Here is a 22,202-nt window from a genome sequence, read left to right as displayed (position 1 = left end):
ATCTGGTCAGCTGCCCTCTCCTCCCCCCACTGCAGGGATGCTGCCATTCTCCAGTCACCACTGATGCTGGTTCATAGCCTGCCCTCGGGTCACCTCCTGACAAAGGAGGACATTTTCTTAGAGAGGACTTGGGATCTGAGGGTCAGGGGGAGGCCCCAGTGCAGAGTTCTGCTCTCCTCCTGGGGGGCTGCAAGCCTACCTTTTGCCCGAGAAGGCAGGGCAGAGAAGGGGCTGCCTTCACTGTCCTCTGCAGGGGCCCTGACACCCAGCCCATAATTTGTGAAGGGTCCTCCCCCGTTTCTCTAAGAAGTCCCTCTTTTTAACCTTTTCCAGAGAGCTTGAGGTCACACAGGATGTGGTCAGGAGGGTGGCTGCGTGGGAACGAGGCAAGGCGGCTGCAGAGACATGTGCCCGGGGACACATGGCCAGTCCATGTTGATCAGTTGGGTTGGACATGCCAGGTTAGGACACAGACACTGGCACAACGTGACCCCCAGCCCCCCAGCAAAGGGGCAGCAGTGGGGCAGGAGCGCAGGCAGGGGAGGAGGGGGCCGACACTCAGCTTGCCAGGCTTCTGAGCCACAGGGCTGGAAACGCCCTGGGATCGGAGCAGGGCCAGGTTCGGACTGGTGATCTTCAGGTCCGAGCAGTAGCCTCCCGGTTGCCGGATTGGACGCACCTGGTCCTTCTGGAAAATGATCTTGTCCTCCGGGTACATCAGGGCTGTGAGCAGCAAGAGAAATACGGCCTGTCAGCCCAAGACCCCTCCCCATACCGAGCCTTTGGGGCAGAGCGGGGGGTTGGTTTGTTTGTTTTAATAAATTCACATTTTTGTTTGAAAAGATTTTTCTTTTATACATTTAAAAAATTTTTATTGTTAAATCACTGTAGGTTCACAGCACGTTGCAAACAGTAGTGCAGAGCGTCCCCCAGGCCCTCTCCCAGCCTCCCCTACGGTGGTGTGTGCCTCACCGCGGCACGCCGTCGCGAAGCGCGGCTGGCGCAGTACCGCTCGCAGGACCGCGGATGAGGGTGCCTGTTCACAGCTACGGCAGCAGTGGCCCCGAGGCCTGGGGCCAGTTAGGGCGGAGCGCTGCCCTACACCCCACTCTGCAGGGGCGTCCTGGTCAGGAGTCCCAGGAGGAGGAAGGGAGGGCTCACACAAGACTTCACTAGATTAACTTAGACCCAGTCGATGGCAGTTTTCTCCTCCTGCAGAACGTAAGAAGCACTGGGCTGGGGCTCCACCCTCCTGCAACTGCTGAGCAGGGCTTGTCCTAAGATGGTGACACGCAAACATCTCGTGTTCTGGACACAGTGATGGAGGGTTATTCTCCAGGTTATTAATGCTGGTTATTGGGGCGGGGAGGGCAGGGATTGCGGAGCTGAGAAGGGAGGGGAGGGAAGGAGGAGACATGCAATGTCAACGTTTTTTAAAGGTTTAAATGATTTTTGAAAACTACATTAAAAAATATATATATACACACATGACTTTAAAAAATGATTTACATAAATAATTTTGTGTAAATAGTAAAGAAAGACTGTCCTTGTGAAAGGACAGTCACTAAAATATTATTGCTGGTCAACTCAGGCTGGGGGGATTTTTATTTTTCAAGAAATATAAGTGAGCATGGATTATCTATAAAATCAGGGGGAGAAAAATAATAAAGCTATATTCAGTGGGAACGGGAAATGCCTCGATGTTCTGGAGTTCCAGCCCATAAGCTTGAGACCTTGAACACAAGCTCTAGCCTTGAACACAGACCTGGAAATCCCCGTGTCTGTGCTTCTTGGGCCACAGCAGATCACACCTCTGTCATAAGGACAGCCAACAGATAGTGGCCAGGACAGTGGTCAGAGATGGACCAGCGTCTTTTCCATCTAGACCAGTCAGAAGCAAAAGAAAGCCCACCCACAGATGCTCCCGTGTGCCCATGGGTGGTGGGATCCTGCAGACAGGTGAAGTGCACCTGTGTGCGGACCCAGGAGCCAGCAAAAGCCGGTGGTGGAGAGAATCAGTAGAGGCTCGATCCTCTGGTGGGGACAGACCAAGGGGGCACGTCCGGGGGAAAGACCTAGCCCATAGCAGCCTTCAGGTGCCTGGCAAGCATGCTGGCATTTTAGAAGACACAGCTGCAGCTCCACCACTAGCCAAGACCAGGGGATGTAAATGACCCAGGAAGCCAAGGCTCCCCGAGGGAGGAGGAAGGAGCGATGATGTGGTGAAAAGTTGGTGTCCAGAGCAGTGGGGTCTCCTGCTGTCTCTGCCCTCCCAGCCCAGGCGGGCAGCAAGTGGCCGCCCAAGCAAGGGGTGTGCAACATGTGCAGGAGACAATGACCATTTAGGCTGGTTGGCCTGTGTTCCTGAAGGCCCTTGGCCACTTCCCCTCGTAAAGACCTGTTATGGGCTGACTTGCGTCCCCCTAAATTCATATACTGAAGCCCTAACCCTCAGAATCTCAGAATTTGTGTTTGGAAAATAGGGCCTTCCGAGAGGTGATTAAGCTAAAATGAGGCCATTAGGATGGGCCTGAATCCAATCTGACTGGTATCCTTAGAAGAGGAAATTTGGACACACAGAGAGACAGCAGGGGTGCATGTGTACACGGAAAAGACCATGTGAAGAGACAGCCAGAGGGTGGCCATCTGCAGGCTAAGGAGAGAGACCTCAGAGGACACCAACCCTGCTGGCACCTTGATCTTGGACTTCTAGCCTCCAGAACTGTGAGAAAATACATTTCTGCTGTTTAAGCCCCCAGTCTGTGGTATTTTGTCATGGCAGTTCTAGCAAACTAATACAAGACCCAAGGCCCTGTACATTTAGCACGTGTTTCCCTCCATCTGGGAGAAAAGATGGAAACAATCAATTGTGACTGTTAAGTCTTGTTCTCAGCTAAGTCACACCACTCTCTGCGGGCCCCCTTTTCTGAGAAAGCCACATGCCCAGTATGGCCACAGCTCCTTCCTGCAGAGTTCCTATGGGAAAACCTCTGCCCTCAAGTGCAGCTCACTCCGTGTTTTTAAAGCACAGACAGTGACCTGCCCATTAAATAAATAAATTCATAAATTTGGGATGCCAGCATTGCTACATGGTCACCAGGGGGTTATGGGGACACTCCCCTGTCCCGTGTCTCAGAAGCACGCACCCAGAGATGTGGAGGGTTCAGCTCTGCTTGCATGTGTAAAAACACAATCCTTCCCCCCATGCAGAGGGCAGAACCAGTAGGGAATCTCAGGGTGGAGACCTGTGGTCTGAGCAGAGAGCAAAGAGCCTCAGCAGAACCCGTCTCCCGGTGCCGCCTTCCCTCCACGTGGCTGAAGCACCAAGAAACAGGCCTGGCCTAGGCAAGTGGTTTGGAACACCCAACGCATCATAGCAGTTACCGCTTCCAGCCAGGCTCGCTGTCTGAAATCGGGATCCTTTCCTTGTGCCCAACCTCTGGCTCCCTCACCTGGAACTCCTGTCCTGGAGCTTCCTGCTCTAGGCTGGGGAACCCAGACCTCCAGGCCTGTGAAGCCTGCAGCCCTGCAGGGCTGTAAAATCCCATCTAACAGCGAGCCAGGTGGGGCTGTTCCTCCCTCCACCAACCCCCCTGTCACCCCCGCCCGGCCCCGCAATGTCCCCACCACAGGCCACAGTGGCATGCTTGGATGTGTGTCGGCTGGAGAAGGATAGACGCCATCCTTGCCCTGGCTGTGGGCCCCCTTGGCACCTTCCAGAGGACCAGCCCTGAGGCCCTTACCTCTCACGAGGATGTCCTCGGTCAGCGGGAGGCTGTAGGATTTGCAGAGCTTCCAGCACTGCAGGTAGACCAGAAAGGTGCCGGTTGGGGACCGCCTGCATCTCCCCGTGGGAGGTGGACGGGAGGCAGCGCTCATCAAAGTGCTTGTTCCCGCTGTGCACCAGGCGGCACTGCTCCGTGTACTGGATGGAGGGGATGGGGAGCTGTGGAGAGAGCAGAGGCTGGCACTCACTCCTCCTCACCTCCTGGCCCAAGGCAGATGTAGAGCCTCATCTACCTCTCCCCCCAGGCCCCCGTGAGGGGCGACGGCAAAGAACGCAGGTTCTGAAGTCTGGCTTGGGAGGAAAAATCACACGTGGTCAAGGTGACCCCCGGAAGAGCATCTGAATGGTCAGCGTGTGCGGTTCTGTGCGCACAGCCCCTTACACGGAAGCGCACACACAACTGTATCATACATACGCTAGGCCCTAGAGGTGTCCTGTTGAAACATTACATTCAACTGCCTGGCTGTGTGGGAATTTAAATTAGGTGCAGCCACCTGTGACTTTGAAGTGGAAGCCACGTGTTAAGGGTGACAGAGCAAGGTGCTGAAGATACAGGCATTGACAGAGCAAGGTATTGAAGGTATAGAAGAGGCCTGGGGAGCGTACAACCACTTTTGGCCTTATTTCTTTGTAAGGAAAGAAAAAGTCTATCTTCTTAAAGCTTCTAAAATCAGAATCAGCTGTTAATGGAGGTCATTGCTTACCTTAGTATATATTATGAAGAAATGATTAAATAGCTATTTTGAGTATGAGAATGCATTTTTTTTTTTGGCCTTGCCATGCGGCATGCATGTGGGATCTTAGTTTCCCAACCAGGGATCGAACCCCTGCCCCCTGCATTGGGAGAGTGGAGTCTTAACCACTGGACTGCCAGGGAAGTCCGAGAATGAATTTTTTATTTTATTTTATTTTTTTTAAGGTTTTTTTTTTTTTCTTTATTTTTTTGGCTGCATCAGGTCTTAGCTGCGGCACGTGGAATCTTCACTGGGGCATGCGGGATCTTTCGTTGCAGTGCGTGGGCTTCTCTCTAGTTGCGGCATGCGGGTTTTCTCTATCTAGTTGTGGCACGCGGGCTCCAGGGCGCGTGGGCTCTCTAGCTGAGGCGCGCGAGCTCAGTAGTTGTGGCATGCGGGCTTAGTTGCCCCGTGGCATGTGGGATCTTAGTTCCCTGACCAGGGGTCGAACCCACATCCCCTGCATTGGAAGGCGGGTTCACTACTGGACCACCAGGGAAGTCCCCCGAGAATGCATTTTAAAATAGAAATCTCTTGTTCTAATTAGACCAAAGTAGTTTCTGACGTCTACTTGAATCACTGCTCTGATGTAGTCAACTGTTAACAAAATTTTCCTTGTTTTTGTTCAAAAATAAATAAATACAATAAAATCAGAATCAGCAAAGTATAGCTTATAGGTCAAATCTGGCCCGTCACTGGCTTTTATAAATAAAGTTTTATTGGCACACAGTCATACTCATTTGTTTAGCTGCTGTCTATGGCTGCTTCCACGCTACAAGGGCAGAGCCGAGTTGTTGTGACAGAGACCACATGGTCTGCAAAGCCTAAAACATTTACTATCTGGGCCTTTACAGGGAAAGTTTGGTGATCCTTGCTCTAACATTCTGGGTTTTCTCATCATGCAACTTAATCAGATCTTAGTCAATATAACACTTAACCAATAGCTGATATTTTATTTTATATATGTATATATATACATACATATTTATACTATAAAAAGTATATAGTAGAGGGACTTCCCCTGGTGGCACAGTGGTTAAGAATCCACCTGCCAATTCAGGGGATGTGGGTTCGAGCCCTGATCCGGAAAGATCCCACATACTGCGTGCACCACAACTACTGAGCCCGCGTGCCACAACTACTGAAGCCCGTGCACCTAGAGCCCGTGCTCCACAACAAGAGAAGCCACCGCAATGAGAAGCCCACGCACTGCAACGAAGAGTAGCCCCCGCTCGCCGCAACTAGAGAAAACCCGTGAGGAGCAACGAAGACCCCAAGCAACCAAAAAGAAACAAAAAAAGTATATAGTAGAAAATATTTATTGACAGATAGTATTATATTAGTACTGTCTGCCTCCCTGACTAGATTCTCAGCTTCCTGGGGCCTGGGGCCGTTTTGTTCTAGGCAGCACCTAGAACAGTGCCTGACACATCACAGGCTCTCGATAAATAGTTATTGGATGAATTAACTCATGTAATCAGTTATTCCCTTCCTTCACTCGTCACATTGTTTCTGGAGTGTCTACTCAGCACCAGGCCCCGGGCCAGGTTCTTGGATTCCAGCTGTGATGAAGATGCAGCCCTGGGCTCAGGATGCGAAGTCATAATTAAAGAGTTGGAGGAAGGGAACTCGATACTTTCAGATGCATCATCTCATTTTACCTAAACAGCAACCTTGTGAGGTATTTGCCATTCTTACATACAGAAGAGGGGAACAGGGAGGTAAGGAAGCCCCCTCCTAAGAGCTCCCCCGGCCAGAAGGTGATGCAGGGGCAGTGGATTTGAACCCAGGCCTGCCCGGTCTCTAAGCCCCATCCCTCCCCTGTTGGCGGGGGCAGCTTGCTCTGCCGCTCCTTCTCGCGGTACCGCTTGCCCACATCCTCCATCTCCTCCAGGGTCATGGGCCGTGCCTCCATCTCGGTGTTGACCACGGGCACGGTCAGCAGGTCCATCCTGAGAGGCTCTGGAGCTAAATTCACCTGCTGCTTCTCGGATGGACTCTGTGGGGAACCACTGTCCTTGGCAGACCTGTAGTCTAGGAGCAGAGGGAAGAGACAGAGGAGGGAGGAACTGAGAGGGTGCCCAGCCATGGAATCCATCAAGCAGTTAACCAGTGTCACCAAGCAGGTGCCCACGTGTCCAGTCAGTGCCATCTGAGGTGCACCCTGAAGGTGTCCCTTCTTCCGTTTCCACTGTGGCCACCTCCTCCGTCACCTGCACCGTGGCCCCCGCCCTCCTGTTGCCATTCTCATCCTCTAGCATCCTGTTTCCAGGCCTCCACTGTCCCGGGCAGAAATGAAATCCTGGCCCTGCCACCTTTTAGTTTTGAGACTGTGGACAGGTGTTCAGCCTCTCCGAGCTTCAGCTTTCTCCTTGCAAAGCATGAATAGCAGCCCTGACCTCCCGGGACTGGAAGGAGAAAATGACCTAATGCTGTGGGTAAATGAGGGTAAAGCTTCGCAGCCCACAGGGGGTGCCCCAAAGCCACCGCCTTCTCCCTTGTAAGCCAGGTGTCCGGACTCTTGATGCTACTGCCCCTTTAAGCAAAGCAAGAGATACCCAAGTCTGCTTACCTTACCCACTGCTGCTCTCCAGGGAAAAGGAACTCAGTGAGGACACTGAGATAGCACTGGCCAAGCAGATACCTGCTCTTGGCTCTTAGGAAATAATAGGTCCCAAATACCTTTGCTGCAAACGTGTACCAGCACGTTTGTGTCTGGTGTGCTCTGACCATTCACCAAATAACTTGCAGCCAACTACGCAGATAACGATAAGCTTTGGTAATGCATAATGAAAAGGCAAAAAGCGGGTGGGTGGGAAAGCCCACCCAACTCGAGGAGGCCTCAAGGATGCACCAGACACAAAGGGTACAGGATCTCATTCCAGCGGGGGCACTCAGGTTCCCTGGGGTTCTGAGAGGGATGGAGACTGTGCCTGGGGTGACAGTGCCTCGGCCTGGAGGCTTGTTGAGACTGGAGGTCAGAAATCTCGCTACCCTGTGGGACTGAAGAGGGGATGCTCTACGGGAGCCGGGAGCCGTCTCTAAAAGCCGTGAGGATGCTGAGCACCCAGCTCAGTGTAACCTGTAACCTTGAAGCACGTTTGTGTCTGGTGTGCTCTGACCATTCACCAAATAACTTGCAGCCAACTACGCAGATAACGATAAGCTTTGGTAATGCATAATGAAAAGGCAAAAAGCGGGTGGGTGGGAAAGCCCACCCAACTCGAGGAGGCCTCAAGGATGCACCAGACACAAAGGGTACAGGATCTCATTCCAGCGGGGGCACTCAGGTTCCCTGGGGTTCTGAGAGGGATGGAGACTGTGCCTGGGGTGACAGTGCCTCGGCCTGGAGGCTTGTTGAGACTGGAGGTCAGAAATCTCGCTACCCTGTGGGACTGAAGAGGGGATGCTCTACGGGAGCCGGGAGCCGTCTCTAAAAGAACCTACCCGTGAGGATGCTGAGCACCCAGCTCAGTGTAACCTTGAACTCCAGAGACCCCGCCCAACCCTTCACCTCTCTAAGGAAACCCCTCTGCTGCCCTCCTAGGGCTTTTACATGACCTCAGGGAGGGCGAGCAGGTCGCCCCATGTGCACCCTCACAAATGTGTCTGAAATTAATTTCCTGCCAACCTGGAGGGTGGGGACAAAGCAAGATTTGTTTCATTTAGAAGAAGAGAGAGGTGTTTATATTTGAGGAGGACTCTGGAATGGTGGGTAGTAGTCAAGGGAGGGCTTTAATTTTATCTATAGTTGTTCATTTTTTTTTTTTTTTTTTTACAATAGTGGCACCAACAATAAAAAAACAAAAAACAAACAAAAAACATGATGTACCCTGTGTTGTAAATTCATAGGCAGACCTACGGCTGGTTCATTTCTAACTTGCCTCTGTGCTTCGTCTGGATAGATGTGGCTTCACAAGCACACAGCTCGGCACATGGAACTTGAGCTGTGCACAACCTATACAACTGTTCACAGCAGCCCTGCTAATATCCCTGATAGTAGAATACCAAAGTAGATTTTCCAGTAAACTCTAAACATGTACTAATTCTAGTTTCTGAATTCTAGTTAACTTTTTATCAATAATATGTAGATTAATAGTGGGAAGGCCTCGGACCCACACACAAATGCAAAGGCTTGCCGTTTGGGTCAGTTCTCAGCCTATCAGGTGGGCTCTGATGGGCTAAAACCACCCTTTGAGAATCCTCCTTTAAGGATAGGGTTGGGCCTCATTCATCTTTGAACGGAGGACCGGTAGCTGAGCACTCCAGATAATATCTACCCCGCGGTTGATCTCTGGGCCTGGAAATACCAGAGGGAGGCTTGGCCCACCTACAGTAAGACAGAGGTGGAGAACACACTCAAGTGAGCCAAGGCTGCCTCCATCACACTGGCTCCCAGGATGCAGAAGTGGAGGCACGGGGGTGGAGGTGGATATGTACTCTCTTTTGCAGTTGCCAGGGTGCTTTTCTGCTGAGCCAAAGACCACTGCTTGCAGATGCTGGCCAGGTTATCCACGGTGATGCTGTTGTGCTTTCCCAGAGAGCTGAGATAGATCACGATGTCCTCCACCTCCTGGCTTTTCAGAGGGACTCCAACCTGGGGAGAGAAGAGAAGCCCCAAGGCGGGCGGGCAGGCTCCAAACGTCCTGCCAGGACGACCAAGGCCTTGCCAGTCTGGCCTCACCTCCCCGTCTAGTTTCATCCTCAGCCACTCCCAGCTCACAACCAAGGTCTCTGCCCAGGAGCTCAGAGCCCTTCCCCGGGGCCCTGAACACACCCTACACGTTCTCACCCTCTGCCTTTACTCAGACATTTCCCACTTCCTGCCTGAAAAACTCCTATCCCTCCTTCAAAACCCAGTCCAGACATATCGTCATCTTTGCAGAGTCTGTTACTTCTTCCTCTGGCCTCTCTCCCCACGCCATTCCAACCTCAATGACAGCCTTCCTGTGCTGGGCTGGAAGGACTTCACGTCTGTCATCCTTGTCCACGAGGGACACATAAGCCTCCCTGAACTGAAGTAAAATAGAATCAGAAATCTGACACACATTACTCCTTTAAGGATGGTGAGCAACTTCAGAGAAGTAAAATGCTTGCCAGTAATATCGAATATTCAAGAAGAAAAGTTTTAAAGGAAATACAACTTTGTCAGCTTCTTTAGACTGTAGATCTTATTCACTGAGCTTTACTTAAAGAAGATCAGAACTCACCTGGTGCTAAAGGATTTAATGTTTTATCTTTTTGGTTACACTGATTAAGAACCCTTTATTTTTTGTTGTTTTAAATGCTTTGAAATGTTGTTTAGATAATTACATGTCATAAAATGATAGTGTGAAAACTGGTGATGATTTAAGACCATAAAAGATGTAGCATCCCCCTTCCTAAAGTTTTTTTTAAAAGGTGTCTTGTATTCAAAACATATAAAAGCTTAATTCACCCAGACCAGGAGTCGGCAAACTTTTTCTTGAAAGGGCCAGAGAGTAAATATTTTAGGCTCTGGGAGCCACGTGATCTCTGTCATCACTACTCAACTCTGCCCTCCTAGCATGAAAGCAGCCATGACGATATGTAGAATAATGAGTGTAGCTGTGTTCCAATAAAACTTTATTTACAGGAAAAAACCCTTTATTTACAAAAACAAGAGACTGGCTGGATTTGACTCCTGGGCCATAGTTAGCAAACCTCTGCTAGACCAAGAGAAGGGATGATGGGAATGTTCTATGTCTGAGGGATCCAGTGGAGGAACCACTCACCACATGTGACTACTGAGCGCGCCAACTGTAGCTGCCATGACTGAGGAACTGGATTTTTATTTATTTACAGCTAATTTGAATTTTTGAATAACCTGTGAAAGTGTGGTCCGTGGACCTGTACCCTAGGCATCGCTGGGAGCTTGTTAGAATGCAGCATCTTGGGGGGACTTCCCTGGCGGTCCAGTGGTTAGGACACTCCGCGCTTCCACTGCGTTTTAACAAGAAGCTGCATTTTAACAAGGCGGAAGCTGAGACAGAAGCTGCGTTTTAACAAGACCCCAGGTGAGTCATATGCCAATGATGGTTCCAGAAGTTCTAGAAGGTTCTAGAGGCAGGACTGAAGGCCCAGCTCTCTCTGTGCTCAGTTCTGGGGTGATTCCCCAAGCAGCTGGCGGGTTATGAGGCTGACTCCCCAGACTTCCCACTCAGGTAGGGCCTTTCAAGGTCAGGCCGGTGCAGGGTGGCCTTAGGGGTCTGATGGGGCCTCAGGTTAAGCCACATAGTCCAGTGCGGCTTTATACGTAATATGGCTGATAGTCGGAGCAGGATCTGGGGAGGGGGTAGCTGGGGGGAGGGTGGTGCATGGACGCCCTCCACCCCCCAGTCAGGCCGGCCTTGGAGGCGGGGGAGGAGCTTACCACCTTCAGAGCCGTGATGAACTCCTCCCTGGAGATCCTCTGGTTCTTGCCCTGCTCCACCTTGTGAAATATCTCCTGGATCTTGATCTTGTGGCTGCACAGGTAAGAGTACAAGGCCGACAGGGCAGAGGGTTTGGGCAGTTGTAGCTGGGGCACCTGCCGGTGGAGGGGTCGCAGGCTTTTCTTCTGAAAAAGGCAAGAGAGTGGGGTAGAGGGGAGAGTTTGGGGGAGACAGGCCTATGGAACTAGATCCCCAGAGTTAGAAATGGGAGAGAGAGAGAGTCTGAGCCACCCTGAACAGACAGCAAGGTGAAGGGCAAGGAGCACTGGATTCCGACAGGTGCGTCCTGCCACGGGACGCCCGGGAGATTTGGCTTCTCTGGGCCTCCAATTTCCCATGAGAAACAAGAGGCTTGGACGATATGAGAACTAAAACTTCATTCTTATCCACATCTCTCCTGTCAGACCAGTCAGTATTATAATTGCACTGGGCTCTGGTGCAAATACATGCCCCTGCCCGGAGCTTCCTGCCCGCACTGCCCTCACCTCCCAGCCCCTGCCCCTGCTGGGCCTCCTGCCTGGAATACCCCTCCTTCTTTCTCTTCCTGTCCAAATCCTACTCCTCCTCCATTTCCGGGTGAACAGGAATACAGTTAGCCCTCCGGGTCCATGGGCTCCACATCCACGGATTCAACCAACTACAGATTGAAAATATTCCCCCCCAAAATTCCAGAAAGTTCCAAAAAGCAAAACTTGAATTTGTCATGGCTGTTGGCTGTCAACTATTTACATAAAATTTACATTGTATTTATAACTATTTACATGCATCTACATTATATTAGGTATTCCAAGTAATCTAGATATGATTTATCCTCCTTATACGGGAGGATGCTTGTGGGTTATACACAAATACTCTGCCCTTTTATATAAGGGACTTGAGCATCTTCAGATGTTGGTATCTGTGGGGTCCCCCCCCCACAGATGCCGAGGGAGACTGTTCTTAGGAATAATGTTCCTTCGCTTTGGTGCAGCACTTGACAGTTTACAAAGGGCCTTGCCGTTCCCTAGCTTATAGCTCCTCAGTGTCCTAGAGTCTATTCATGGCCTGTGGCAAACTGTAGAGTCCTTAATCTGCTCTGTCCACCTCTGCCACTAGCATGGGAACACCTCGAGAGCAAGACCATGTCTCATTTAGCTACATACCCCACCTCCTATCCTTGCACTCAACAAAGCCCCCAGCCCTCTGCAGGTAGGCAGTAATGGTTTGCTGAATGAAGAAAACAATGCTGTGAATTCGGTATTAGGTATTGGTTTCCCTTTTTTTTTTTTTACAAATGAAGAAATAGGCGGAGAGGTGAAGTGACTTGCCCGGGCTCACACAGCAGGTAAGCAGTGGAGCTGGGTTTCTAACCCAAGACCTGTGCTTATACCTAGATGCCGTGCTGCTGGCAGGAAAGCGTGTGCTGGACCCATGAAAGTTGGCTTTTGACTATGATTACACCAAGGACTGACTCTGCAGTTTGGGGGCCAACCCAAATGACATCAGTAAGTCTGCAATACTAATACAAATGACAAACATTTAGTGAGTGCTCAAGATATGCTCAGCACTGTCTCAGGCACCATATATAAATTAGTCCATTTAGATGTCACAGTGGCCCTAGGAAGCAGGCACAATGGTTATCCCCACTGAACAGTTGAGAAAACTAAGGCCCAGATCATACAGCTAGGAAGGAGCAGAGCTGGGTTTAAACCCAAGTTACCTGACCTCTTATGCCAGCTTTACCTGAACTGGGAGAAATTTCAAGTGTAAGGAAATGTCCCATCCAGTATCTGTATTGCAAAGAGTTGGAAGATGAGGGCTTTGGTTACTGACTGCCATTTACTATCCCTAGGGGCTTGGACAATGTATGGCCTCACTGAGCTTCTATTGTCATATTTATAAAAGGGACTTATGGGCTTCCCTGGTGGCGCAGTGGTTGAGAGTCCACCTGCCGATGCAGGGGACGCGGGTTCGTGGCCCTGTCCGGGAGGATCCCACATGCCGTGGAGCGGCTGGGCCCGTGAGCCATGGCCGCTGAGCCTGCGCGTCCGGAGCCTGTGCTCCACAACGGGAGAGGCCACAACAGTGAGAGGCCCGCGTACTGGAAAAAAAAAAAAAAAAAAAAAAAAAAAAAGGGGGACTTATACGTATAATATATATAAATACATATACAAATTTATAAAAAATTTTCTTCCAACCTCCCAACTGTGATCCTCACAATAGCCTTGTGAGCACCTGCTGGCACATATAGGCCCTCAACAAATGAATGAACCAATGAATGAACAGTAAGTATTTAAAATGCCCCACAGATGAATGCCAGGGATGATTCCTCCCAGGGTGGTTTTAAGATATAGTCACAAATTCTTCAACCCTCCTCCCTTCTACGGTGGAGCTCAACCCCCCTCCCCTCGAATGTGGGCAGTATTTAGTGACTTGCTCCCGACAAACAGACCGTGGTGGAAGTGATGGTGTGAAACTTCTGAAACTGAGACCTCCTGACACGAGGTCATAAAAGGCATTGCAGCCTCCTCCTTGCTCTCTTGGACCGTTCGCTCTGGGGGAAGCCGGCTGCCATGTGGTTAGGACACTCGAGCAGCCCTGGGAGAGGCCCACGTGGCCAGCAACTGAGGCCTCCTGCCAGCAGCCAGCTTGGAAGCGGGTCATCCTGCCCAGTCAAGCCTTCAGGTGTCTGTGGCCCAGGCCAGCATCTTGAGATGAGAGCTTGAGCCAGTGCCATCCAGCTAAGCTCCTCCCAGGTTCCTCATTCTCAGAAGCAGTGACATAATGAACATCTGTTGTTGTAAGTCACCTTGGGGGTATTTGGTATGCAGCAATAGATAACAAATACACCTTTTCAGGACTTCTGTTTGCTCCCCTGGGACTGGGAGGGGGATGGTGGGTGGGGGTGGGGGTAAAAGATCCCCATCCTGCCTAATTCAAGGGAGTGAAATGACAGCATGCCCCTAACACCCGAAGTGTCTGCATCTGGCAAATGGGGCTGCTCACCTTGGTGTCTCTGGTAGTGGCCAGCTGGCCCATCAGCCGGGCCTCATGCTCCTTGTGGCTCTCGTGTAAGACCTTGGCCTCCGAAGGCGTGAGTCTGGACTTGTTCTGCAGCCACCTCTCTATGTTGCCAGGTGACTCCAGGTCCTGCCGAACCCTCAGCCTCTGGGTCAGCCAGGCCCTTGGGTCCTCTGGCTGTTCTTGGATGTCCCCAGCTTCCAGGGCTTTGGAGCTGGGGGTGGGCTCGGGGGGAGCCTGGGGTTGGGGGGTGGGATTGACGGGCACCAGAGCCTCCTTTCGAGGCAAGATGATGATCCTCCGGGGGCTCTGAGGCGGGTGGAAGTCCTCCTGCTTGAACTGCTTGAAGCAGCGGGCGATGACAGCTTCAGGGTTGAACACGAGCTCCTTGCTGGCACTTTCATCGTCAACCAAGGACTTAGACTGGTAGAACCCTGGAAGAGGGTTAAAAGGTGAGTTCCTTTCAGGAAGAGGACCAAAGGTGTCAGGAAGGAGAAATGCTTTAGCACCAGGCTGGGCATCAGGGCACCTGGGTTCCAGGCCTGGCGTTATTGTTGCCTCGCTATGACGATGAAAATAATTACATCTAACGTGACTGGAAGTCCCAACGGCAGGCACTATGCTAAGAGATTTATATGCTTTCTCATGAAACTTCTTAGATTCTAATCTTACTCCACCCCACTCCCCCCGCCCCCAGTACTCCTTGGCAATCAGAATGATCTTTTTAAAATGCCATTCTGATCTGGTCTGATCAACTGAGGCAGCCTAGTGCCATAAAGCGCAGAGGCTTTGCAGCCAGAACGCTCCGGTCTGAGTTCCGGCCCTGCCGCTTACTGGGGGCATGATCACTTATCCTTGCAGGGTCTCAATTTTTTCATCTGTAAAGTGGGGATAATGATGGTACCTACCTTACTGAGTGGTGGAGATGTTTAGAATCAGTCCAGTTTGTTCATAATAAGTGCACTGTTATTATTTTTTTAATATACTTAGCCTCCCCCCATTTTGAAATACTTCCATGACTTTTCAGAGTCCTCAAAATAAAGTCCCATGACCCTCCCCCGCCAACCTTTCCTGCCTCATCGCTTGCCTGTCTTTCCTTACCCTGTCCAGATGTCTTGGCACTCTCTCTGTTCCCTGAATGATCCAAGCCTCATCACGCCTAAGGGTTCTGCACACGCTGCTCGCTCTGCCAGGAATGCTCCCTCCCCCATCCATTGCCTCCTCGCTCCACGTGTCAAACCAAACGTTCCCTCTCCAGCTTCAGGCTGTGTTATATCCTCATGTTATCTCTGTACTTTTCCTTCAGACCACTTATCATAAGTATGTAAATCAAGGGTTGCAAACTGGCAGCCCTCATACTGAATGAGGCTTAGGGTCCTGTTTTGCTTGACATACTTGTTTGCTTAAACTTTTCCAGTTTGCACTGCGTTAGGCTGGGGCATGCGCTCTGCAGCTTGCCATAGGCCTCACCATTCCCTATCGTCTCACACGCAGCTCATTTCATTCAGTAAGGGCTTGGTTCAGGCAGACAGTTGCATTTGAAATCCCTGGTGCAATTACTTGGTTTATTTTTTTTCCAATACACTGTGAACCGAGATCTCATCTCTCTTGTTCCCTGCTGGAGTCCCAGCACCTCCACGGTGCCAGCATATAGTGGGAGCTCAGTAGATATTTGGTGAGTGAGTGAATGACAAGTCGACAGACCTAACAGGTGGGCATCATGATTTACACCCATTTTTACAGATAAGGACACTGAGGCCCAGAGAGGCCCGAGGTCACACAGTGGATTAGTAGCAGAGCTGGGACATGAACTTTGGTTTGGCCCCAGAGCTCAACTCGTAGCCATTACTTGATATTACCCCAGGCTGTCACCTAATCCTGCTGAGTTTCAATTGTCTTATGCCTAAAATGATATAAACTCTCCTCTAGCAACCTCCCGAAGCTATTATGAAGATCAAATGAATAACAGGTGTGGGAACGTTCTAAAATTCAGAAGGGATACAGCACTATTATTAAAAATATTGTCACCATCGTTTTCCTTCTAAAACCAAAACTCTCCTGCTAAAAACCCTTCTATTGCTCCCAGCTGCCTCTAGAATAAAATTCAATCTCCTTAACTCAGCCCCACCTGTCCCACCCACCCCTGCCAACCCCTCTAATTTCTGCAGCTCCTTCTCTCATTCCTTCTGCCTCACCTTGTATTTGTACCCGAACTAAGCTGACTGTGGTTCCGTAGTTCCCCCCTCCCGCCCACCCGCCCCAAATCGTGCTCTTTCCTGTCTTTGAAACATGCTTCTGTCTCTCCCCTGTTCGCTTGATTTTTCCCTACTTAGACTTTGAGGCTCAGCTCAGGCATTACTGTCCCCTGAAGCATCCCAGCCTCTCCCTCGTCCCCCTCTTGGTCCCCATAGCCCCTGTGCTTAGCCCCCTCATAGCATTTACCATATTTTTCTGGATGAAGATACTGTTCTTTCCCAACAGCCTGTGAGTTTCCCAACGGCAAGAACTGTGTCTCACTTCCTGTGCATCCCCGGTACCCAGCCTGGCACAAAGTGAACAGTCAGTACATTTGTTAAGTCCCTTTACAATGCCCATGTATTCCTTCCATAGTCAGAAAATAATTAAAGTATGTATACATCGATGTGGACAGAAGTAAGTACTTCTCAACAACCCATTTATCATTTCTTTGAGGACAAGATGTTCGGTACGACTGAAAATTTAGTCATTCACCAAACCGGCATTTACTGAAAGTTACCCAGTGCTGGGTTCTGGCTGGGCGCCCAACAGGCAGTGTGCTGGCACAGAACAAGGCGGGGTAACCAGAGGGGTTACAAGGTGGTTTCAGTCAGGGGAGAGACGCTGACCGCGGGATCTGGGAGGTCATCACGCAGGAGGGGATGTTGAGTGTGCTTCCAGAATGAGTCGGGTTTCAAGGGATAGAGGGGCCAGCACGGGGATCGATCAGGGTGGGGTTTAGGGACTCGAGGGTTACTAAACTGTTTTCACAAATTGGAAACACATTGTGTGCGAAGGAGGAGGTTAACCGAGAATACAGTTGGAGTGATCTCCAGCACCAGGTTCAGGGGTTTAAACTGTACTCTGCAGACCGTGGGAACGCATTCAAAATATGCTCCTCACTGGTCTCGCCTCTTCCACTTGTGTCCCCCCTAGACCCCAAATCCATGAGCTGCCTTTAGCCAGAGGCATCCCTTCCCCCTCTGAAACCCTGCAATGGCTTCACTGAAATGGTTTCTCCTGCTCTTAGAATAAACGACCCTCTTTCACAAGGGCCTGCCAAGCTACCTTGCTGGGGCTCGGCCTCCGTTTCCTCCCTAACCTCCCCCCACGCTCCTCCCCTTCGAGAGCGAAGAATGCAGGCCCAGCACGCCATGAAGCTTGCATTCTAGTGGTCTTTGGGGGTGCTCTGTCCGTTGATAGAAAAGTGAGGCGGGCTCTTAGAATAAAAGAGGTCACCATGTGGTTGTGGGTAGAGCCTGTGTGAAAATGTTCCCCAGGGATTAATGAGGCAAGCTCTCAGCGGCCAACTAGTCCCATTGCCTGCCCAGGTCAGGGAACTCTTTCTACAATGCCCCTGCGGACTTTGCCTGTTTGTATACCTCCAGTGACAGGGGGTTCTCTACTTAACATTGTGAGTGCCTAATTCTAACTGCTAGAAAAGACTTCTTTATATTGACCCAGAATTTGTTTCCCTGGGATTTCTACGACCCTTGGTCCTAGCCCTCTCCCACTGATGCCCCAGAAAACACGTTTGTTCCCTCTTTTCTGGGACAGCCCTTCAGGTGTCTGGAGACAATTCAATACTTCCTTGAAATTCTCTCCTTTTCTCTTGGCTCCTGATACAAATCTCTCCCTAAGTTCCATCCTACCTCTCTGGCCACTTGTTCTTGGCCACTCTTTTCCTACCCACTCCTAAAATGTGGATAGCCTCCAGGCTTACACTTGGGCACTCTTTTTTTTTTTTCCCCCAACCACTCTCCTCCACTCTCATTTCTGTGGCCCTCCATATGCAGAGGACACCCATACCAATATTTATGACTTGGAATTAGCTCCAACTTTCTACATACAGTTGCTCCTAAAGCATCTCAACTTGTACGGCCTACAAGGATCTCCAACTCAACCAAGACTGAACTCTTTCCAAGTTCCCCATCCAATCAGCCCCCTCTAGCCTGGCACCTTTCCCTTACCTCCCAGTGCCTTTGGCCTGGGAATTTGGGGCAGTCCCAGATCGCCCCACTCCCAACATTGTGAGTTTGCCAATTCAGACTCTGCATTTGCTGACATTCCCAATCCAATCCTGTCATTCTCAGCGGCTTCCCCATCTCCTGGCTCACAACATCTCTCCTGATCTTGTCCCTTCTGACCTCTCTTGCCTCTCATCTCCAGGAACACTCAAACTACCAGCAGTTTTCTGAAGACTCCATGTCTCCGGGCCTCTGTGCATGCTGTTCCCTTGGTCTGGAATACCTTTCCTCCCCCTTTTGGCTTGGATAACTCCTTGTATCCTTAATTTAAGCTCCAGTGTAAAGAGCTCTCCAGGACCTTGGGACCATTCCTCCCCATCCTCTGCACTTAGCAGACCTCTTACTCCTGGGTGTCACCCCTGGACCCAGTATTCATCCCTTCTTCTGTAAGTATCCATTTATCTGGCTTTCACCTCTGAAGTTGCAGTGCTTGTCAAAGACAGCAGGCTATCACCAAAATTTTGAAGACTGATGGTCTTCTCCATGCCTCTTCTCCCGTACTGAACACACTAATGTCTAGCGAAGAAGTAGGGCCAGCCAGAGGGCCTGGACACCTTTCCCGGGCCCATGGGTTGGGCCTCTGGTTCCAAGCCAAAGCAACTCGGCCTGCTCCTCCAGCCCGGGCAAGGAAATCTGACAAACATGCACGACATGGCCCCGACTCCCTGGCAACCCCGCACCCAGAGAGAGGACGACACAATGAGATATCCGTCCCTGTCCTAGTCCTTACCCAACTTGCACCCGTCCACCCGGGGGTTGAGGGCTTCGTGGAGCTGGCGTTGATTCCCGGGAGCTTAGGGTGAACTTACGGAGCAGAGACGGGAACACAGCCTCGTACGCTTCAGAAGGATAGTCCATGGTCGCGGCGCCGGGAGCGGTGCTGAAGAGCGTGTGTGAATGTGCGTGTGTGTGTGTGTCTGTGTGTGCTTGCTTGCGCGGGGGTATGGGGTACCACAAAAACAGTAATACCAAGTTTGCAAGAGACCAGTGACTTGCAGAGCTTGGACGCAACTGTTGCCGAGACTACGGACGCCCCGCGCTGATTGGCTGGGTGCCACCACGTGGCCGGAGGCCCGCGAGGAGAGGATCCGCCCGAGCAGGAGACCCCGACAGTCTCGCTCCCCTCGAGGGTCCTGGGAGGGGCCGCGAGGAAATGGTGCAGAGCATCCGGCTCCGCAAAAGACAGGATTTCTTAGGTTGGCCCGGTGGCCCTTGAATCTGGAGTAATAAATCCCAGGTTTTCCTGTAAGCCGTAGGGTCTTCAGCAGGTCTCTACATGTTTAGGGCTGTGTTCTCACCCAAAGAACAGGCGCTCCCTCCTCCAGAGGGAACCCGAGAGAGTCGTGGCCAAATAGAGGCAGTGTTTTTGGTATGCTTTGTCGCTGAAAGACAGGGTGCCATGGTTTGGAATTACAGAACCCGAGAACTGGAGTATTAATAATATTTGAAATGTCCATTGACTGATGAATGGATAGTCAAAAGGTGGTCTATCCAAACGACAGAGTATTATTTAGTCATAAAAAGGAATGAGGTATTGACACATGCTGCTGAGACAGGCTGGGACCTGGGACCCTTTGCTGCAGTGCTTACACCTGGACAAGTGTCTCCTCGAGTAAGAAACTATATAAGGGATGAAAAATAACTGCACATACGTGCAGTTGTGGCCAATTATGAACAACATGATACAAAAGACCAAAACCCAACTGCCGCTTCTGAGGTGTGGGGAGCAAAAGCGGGGTACTGCACATGCCCCCTGCACACGGCACCACGAGGGGGGTGGGCAGACCACCTAAGCCCCCCCTCCAACCCGACCCATGGGTCAGCCTCTACCCTTGCCCCATTTAAGGGACCTGCTCACCCCCCTCCACCCAAGAAGTGAGCAAGGGAACTTGTTGTTTTCACTCCCTCCTGCTGCAGCACTAGTCCCAATAAAGACTTGCCTGCATTTCTCATCTGGCCTCTTGTCAATTTCTGTTGATTAAAGAGTCTAAGAACCTGGGTCGGTAATACTGCAACACGACGGACCTTCAAAATACGCTGAGTGAAAGAAGCCAGACACAAAAAGCCACAGATTATGATTCCATTTGTAAGAAATGCCCGGAACTGGCAAATCTATAGACACAGAAAACAGATGAGGGGTTGCCAGAGGCTGCAGGAGGGAGGGATCGTTGGTTTGACTGCTAACAGGTAAGGGGTTTCTTGTTGAGGTGATGGAAATATCCTGGAGTTAGTGATGATGGTTGCACAACACTGTGACTGTGCTAAAAACCACTGAATTGTACACTTTAAAAACTGGTTAAATCAATTTTATGTTATGTGGATTTTGTCTCAAAGAAGTTAGAAAAGACCCAAACACTTGAGTGCTTACTCTGCATAAGGTACCATCCTTACTGAAATGCGTTATTTTTGTGACCCTCTCAACAACCTGAGGTCATCACTCAGACCATCCCTATGGGCCTCATTAATGTAGCACTTTTGTAAGCCAGGCTCCATTTAAGCAATTTCATACATTAACTTAATAATCATAATTGTGTGAGGTAGGCACCACTGATCCGTTCTCAACAGATGAGGAAACAGAGGCCAGGCAACCTCACCTGCAGGAAAGGGGAAAAGCCCGGCCTGGCTGCTGCACAGCTCCCCTGCTGCACCCGCAGGCCCAGTCTTGATGGAGATGCTGGGCCTGGACTGGACAGCAGGTCCCACCGCCACACCACACCTGATGCCCCAAGCTTGTGCTGCCTGCCCTACCCTCTGACCCCAGGTATGTCCAGGGTTGCAGGGGCCCCTCTGGACTCTTCGCTGCAGTGTTGGGCACCGTGTCCCCACACCTTACCCCTTTTGTTACCTTTCATTATTGTTTGTCCCTTTCTCTGTCCCATGAGGGTCTCTACAGAGCCTTTTCATCTTTGTGCCCCTCCCTGGCACAGAGCTTTGCACTTAGTGAATGCTACTCTGATATGTGTTAAATAAAAATGTGATGGGAGGTTATGAAGTGGATGTTTGCCTTGGAAGTGTGCGTGTGTGTGGCCAGTTTTCCTGTTCCTGGATTCTGAAGGATGGTCAAAATCCATCCTTCTCTAAAAAATGAATCTCACTCACTATAGTGGAAACAACCAACTAGCTCTGCAGCACACTGTATCCTGGTTCTGTTCACACTCTACCCTACATCAAAGGTAGTTTCCCTAACAATTTTTCATTTATTTGATCAATTTAATTTCCAAATTATGCCTTAAAATGACAATGGATAATCAAGATTTAATAACTTAGATTTTTTGTTTGTTTTGTGAGTTCCTTCTAAAGTAAATGTTTCAGTATCTGAGCTATACCATTATAATACCTGTTTTAAAAATGGCATAAAACTTAAAAGCTCCTGTCCTCCAGCTGGAAGAAGGGAGATGGGTAAATGCTCGAGTTTTCACATAGGGATCAAGGTAAATGCGTGAGCCCAAAGCCAACACTCTGCAACAGAACTACAGGCAGATATGCACATTAGGTTATCAAATGGTCAAATCTCCAATTCCTAAAAGCCAGCAGACAGTCATCAGGGACACATGAGGACAAAATAATCTTATTTTTCTTTGGAGGTTAGCGTTTTTTAATAAAAATACTTTATTAATTAACTGCCTAGTTTACCCTATCATATCTTTTCTGACATGTGTGGCCGAAAACTCTTTGCTTCTTCATGTAACAATTGTGTGATATCATTTTCTATAGAAGGACAACAGGAGGTCTAATCTTCCCTCAGGCAAGGTTGATAGAAATTTGCTTCGTATTATTAATAACTGAGGAAAGTGATTTTTGTGTGTGTGTGTGTGGTACGCGGGCCTCTCACTGCTGTGGCCCCTCCCGTTGCGGAGCACAGGCTCCGGACGCGCAGGCCCAGCGGCCATGGCTCACGGGCCCAGCCGCTCCGCGGCATGTAGAATCCTCCCAGACTGGGGCACAAACCCGTGTCCCCTGCATCGGC

The 22,202-nt window shown here is 50.4% G+C and overlaps 1 protein-coding gene across 13 annotated transcripts in view; it reads right to left on the bottom strand.

The window, feature by feature from the left end:
• EFCAB12 (EF-hand calcium binding domain 12) overlaps nt 1-22,202 on the bottom strand; it is a 25,967-nt gene extending 3,765 nt beyond the window's left edge. For 2 of the 13 annotated variants that reach the window (XM_055079394.1, XM_055079393.1), the window contains exons 1-7: nt 19,045-19,842; nt 13,959-14,407; nt 10,913-11,098; nt 8,962-9,118; nt 6,387-6,555; nt 3,744-3,946; nt 680-723 (exon numbers count right to left, since the gene is read on the bottom strand). In XM_055079394.1, coding sequence (XP_054935369.1) covers nt 680-723; nt 3,744-3,946; nt 6,387-6,555; nt 8,962-9,118; nt 10,913-11,098; nt 13,959-14,407; nt 19,045-19,093 — 1,257 coding nt within the window. In that variant the 5' untranslated portion in view covers nt 19,094-19,842. Of the gene's footprint in view, nt 1-324; nt 724-1,062; nt 1,213-3,743; nt 3,947-6,386; nt 6,556-8,855; nt 9,119-10,912; nt 11,099-13,958; nt 14,408-19,044; nt 19,843-20,175 lie in introns of those variants that run through there. The other 11 variants (XM_055079391.1, XM_055079390.1, XR_008615622.1 and 8 more) reach the window with 10 other exon arrangements.

Source organism: Physeter macrocephalus, chromosome 18, assembly GCF_002837175.3.
Source record: "Physeter macrocephalus isolate SW-GA chromosome 18, ASM283717v5, whole genome shotgun sequence".
NCBI lineage: Eukaryota > Metazoa > Chordata > Mammalia > Artiodactyla > Physeteridae > Physeter > Physeter macrocephalus.
Note: the sequence above shows the minus strand (reverse complement) of the source record. Positions and strands in the feature narration are given on the sequence as shown.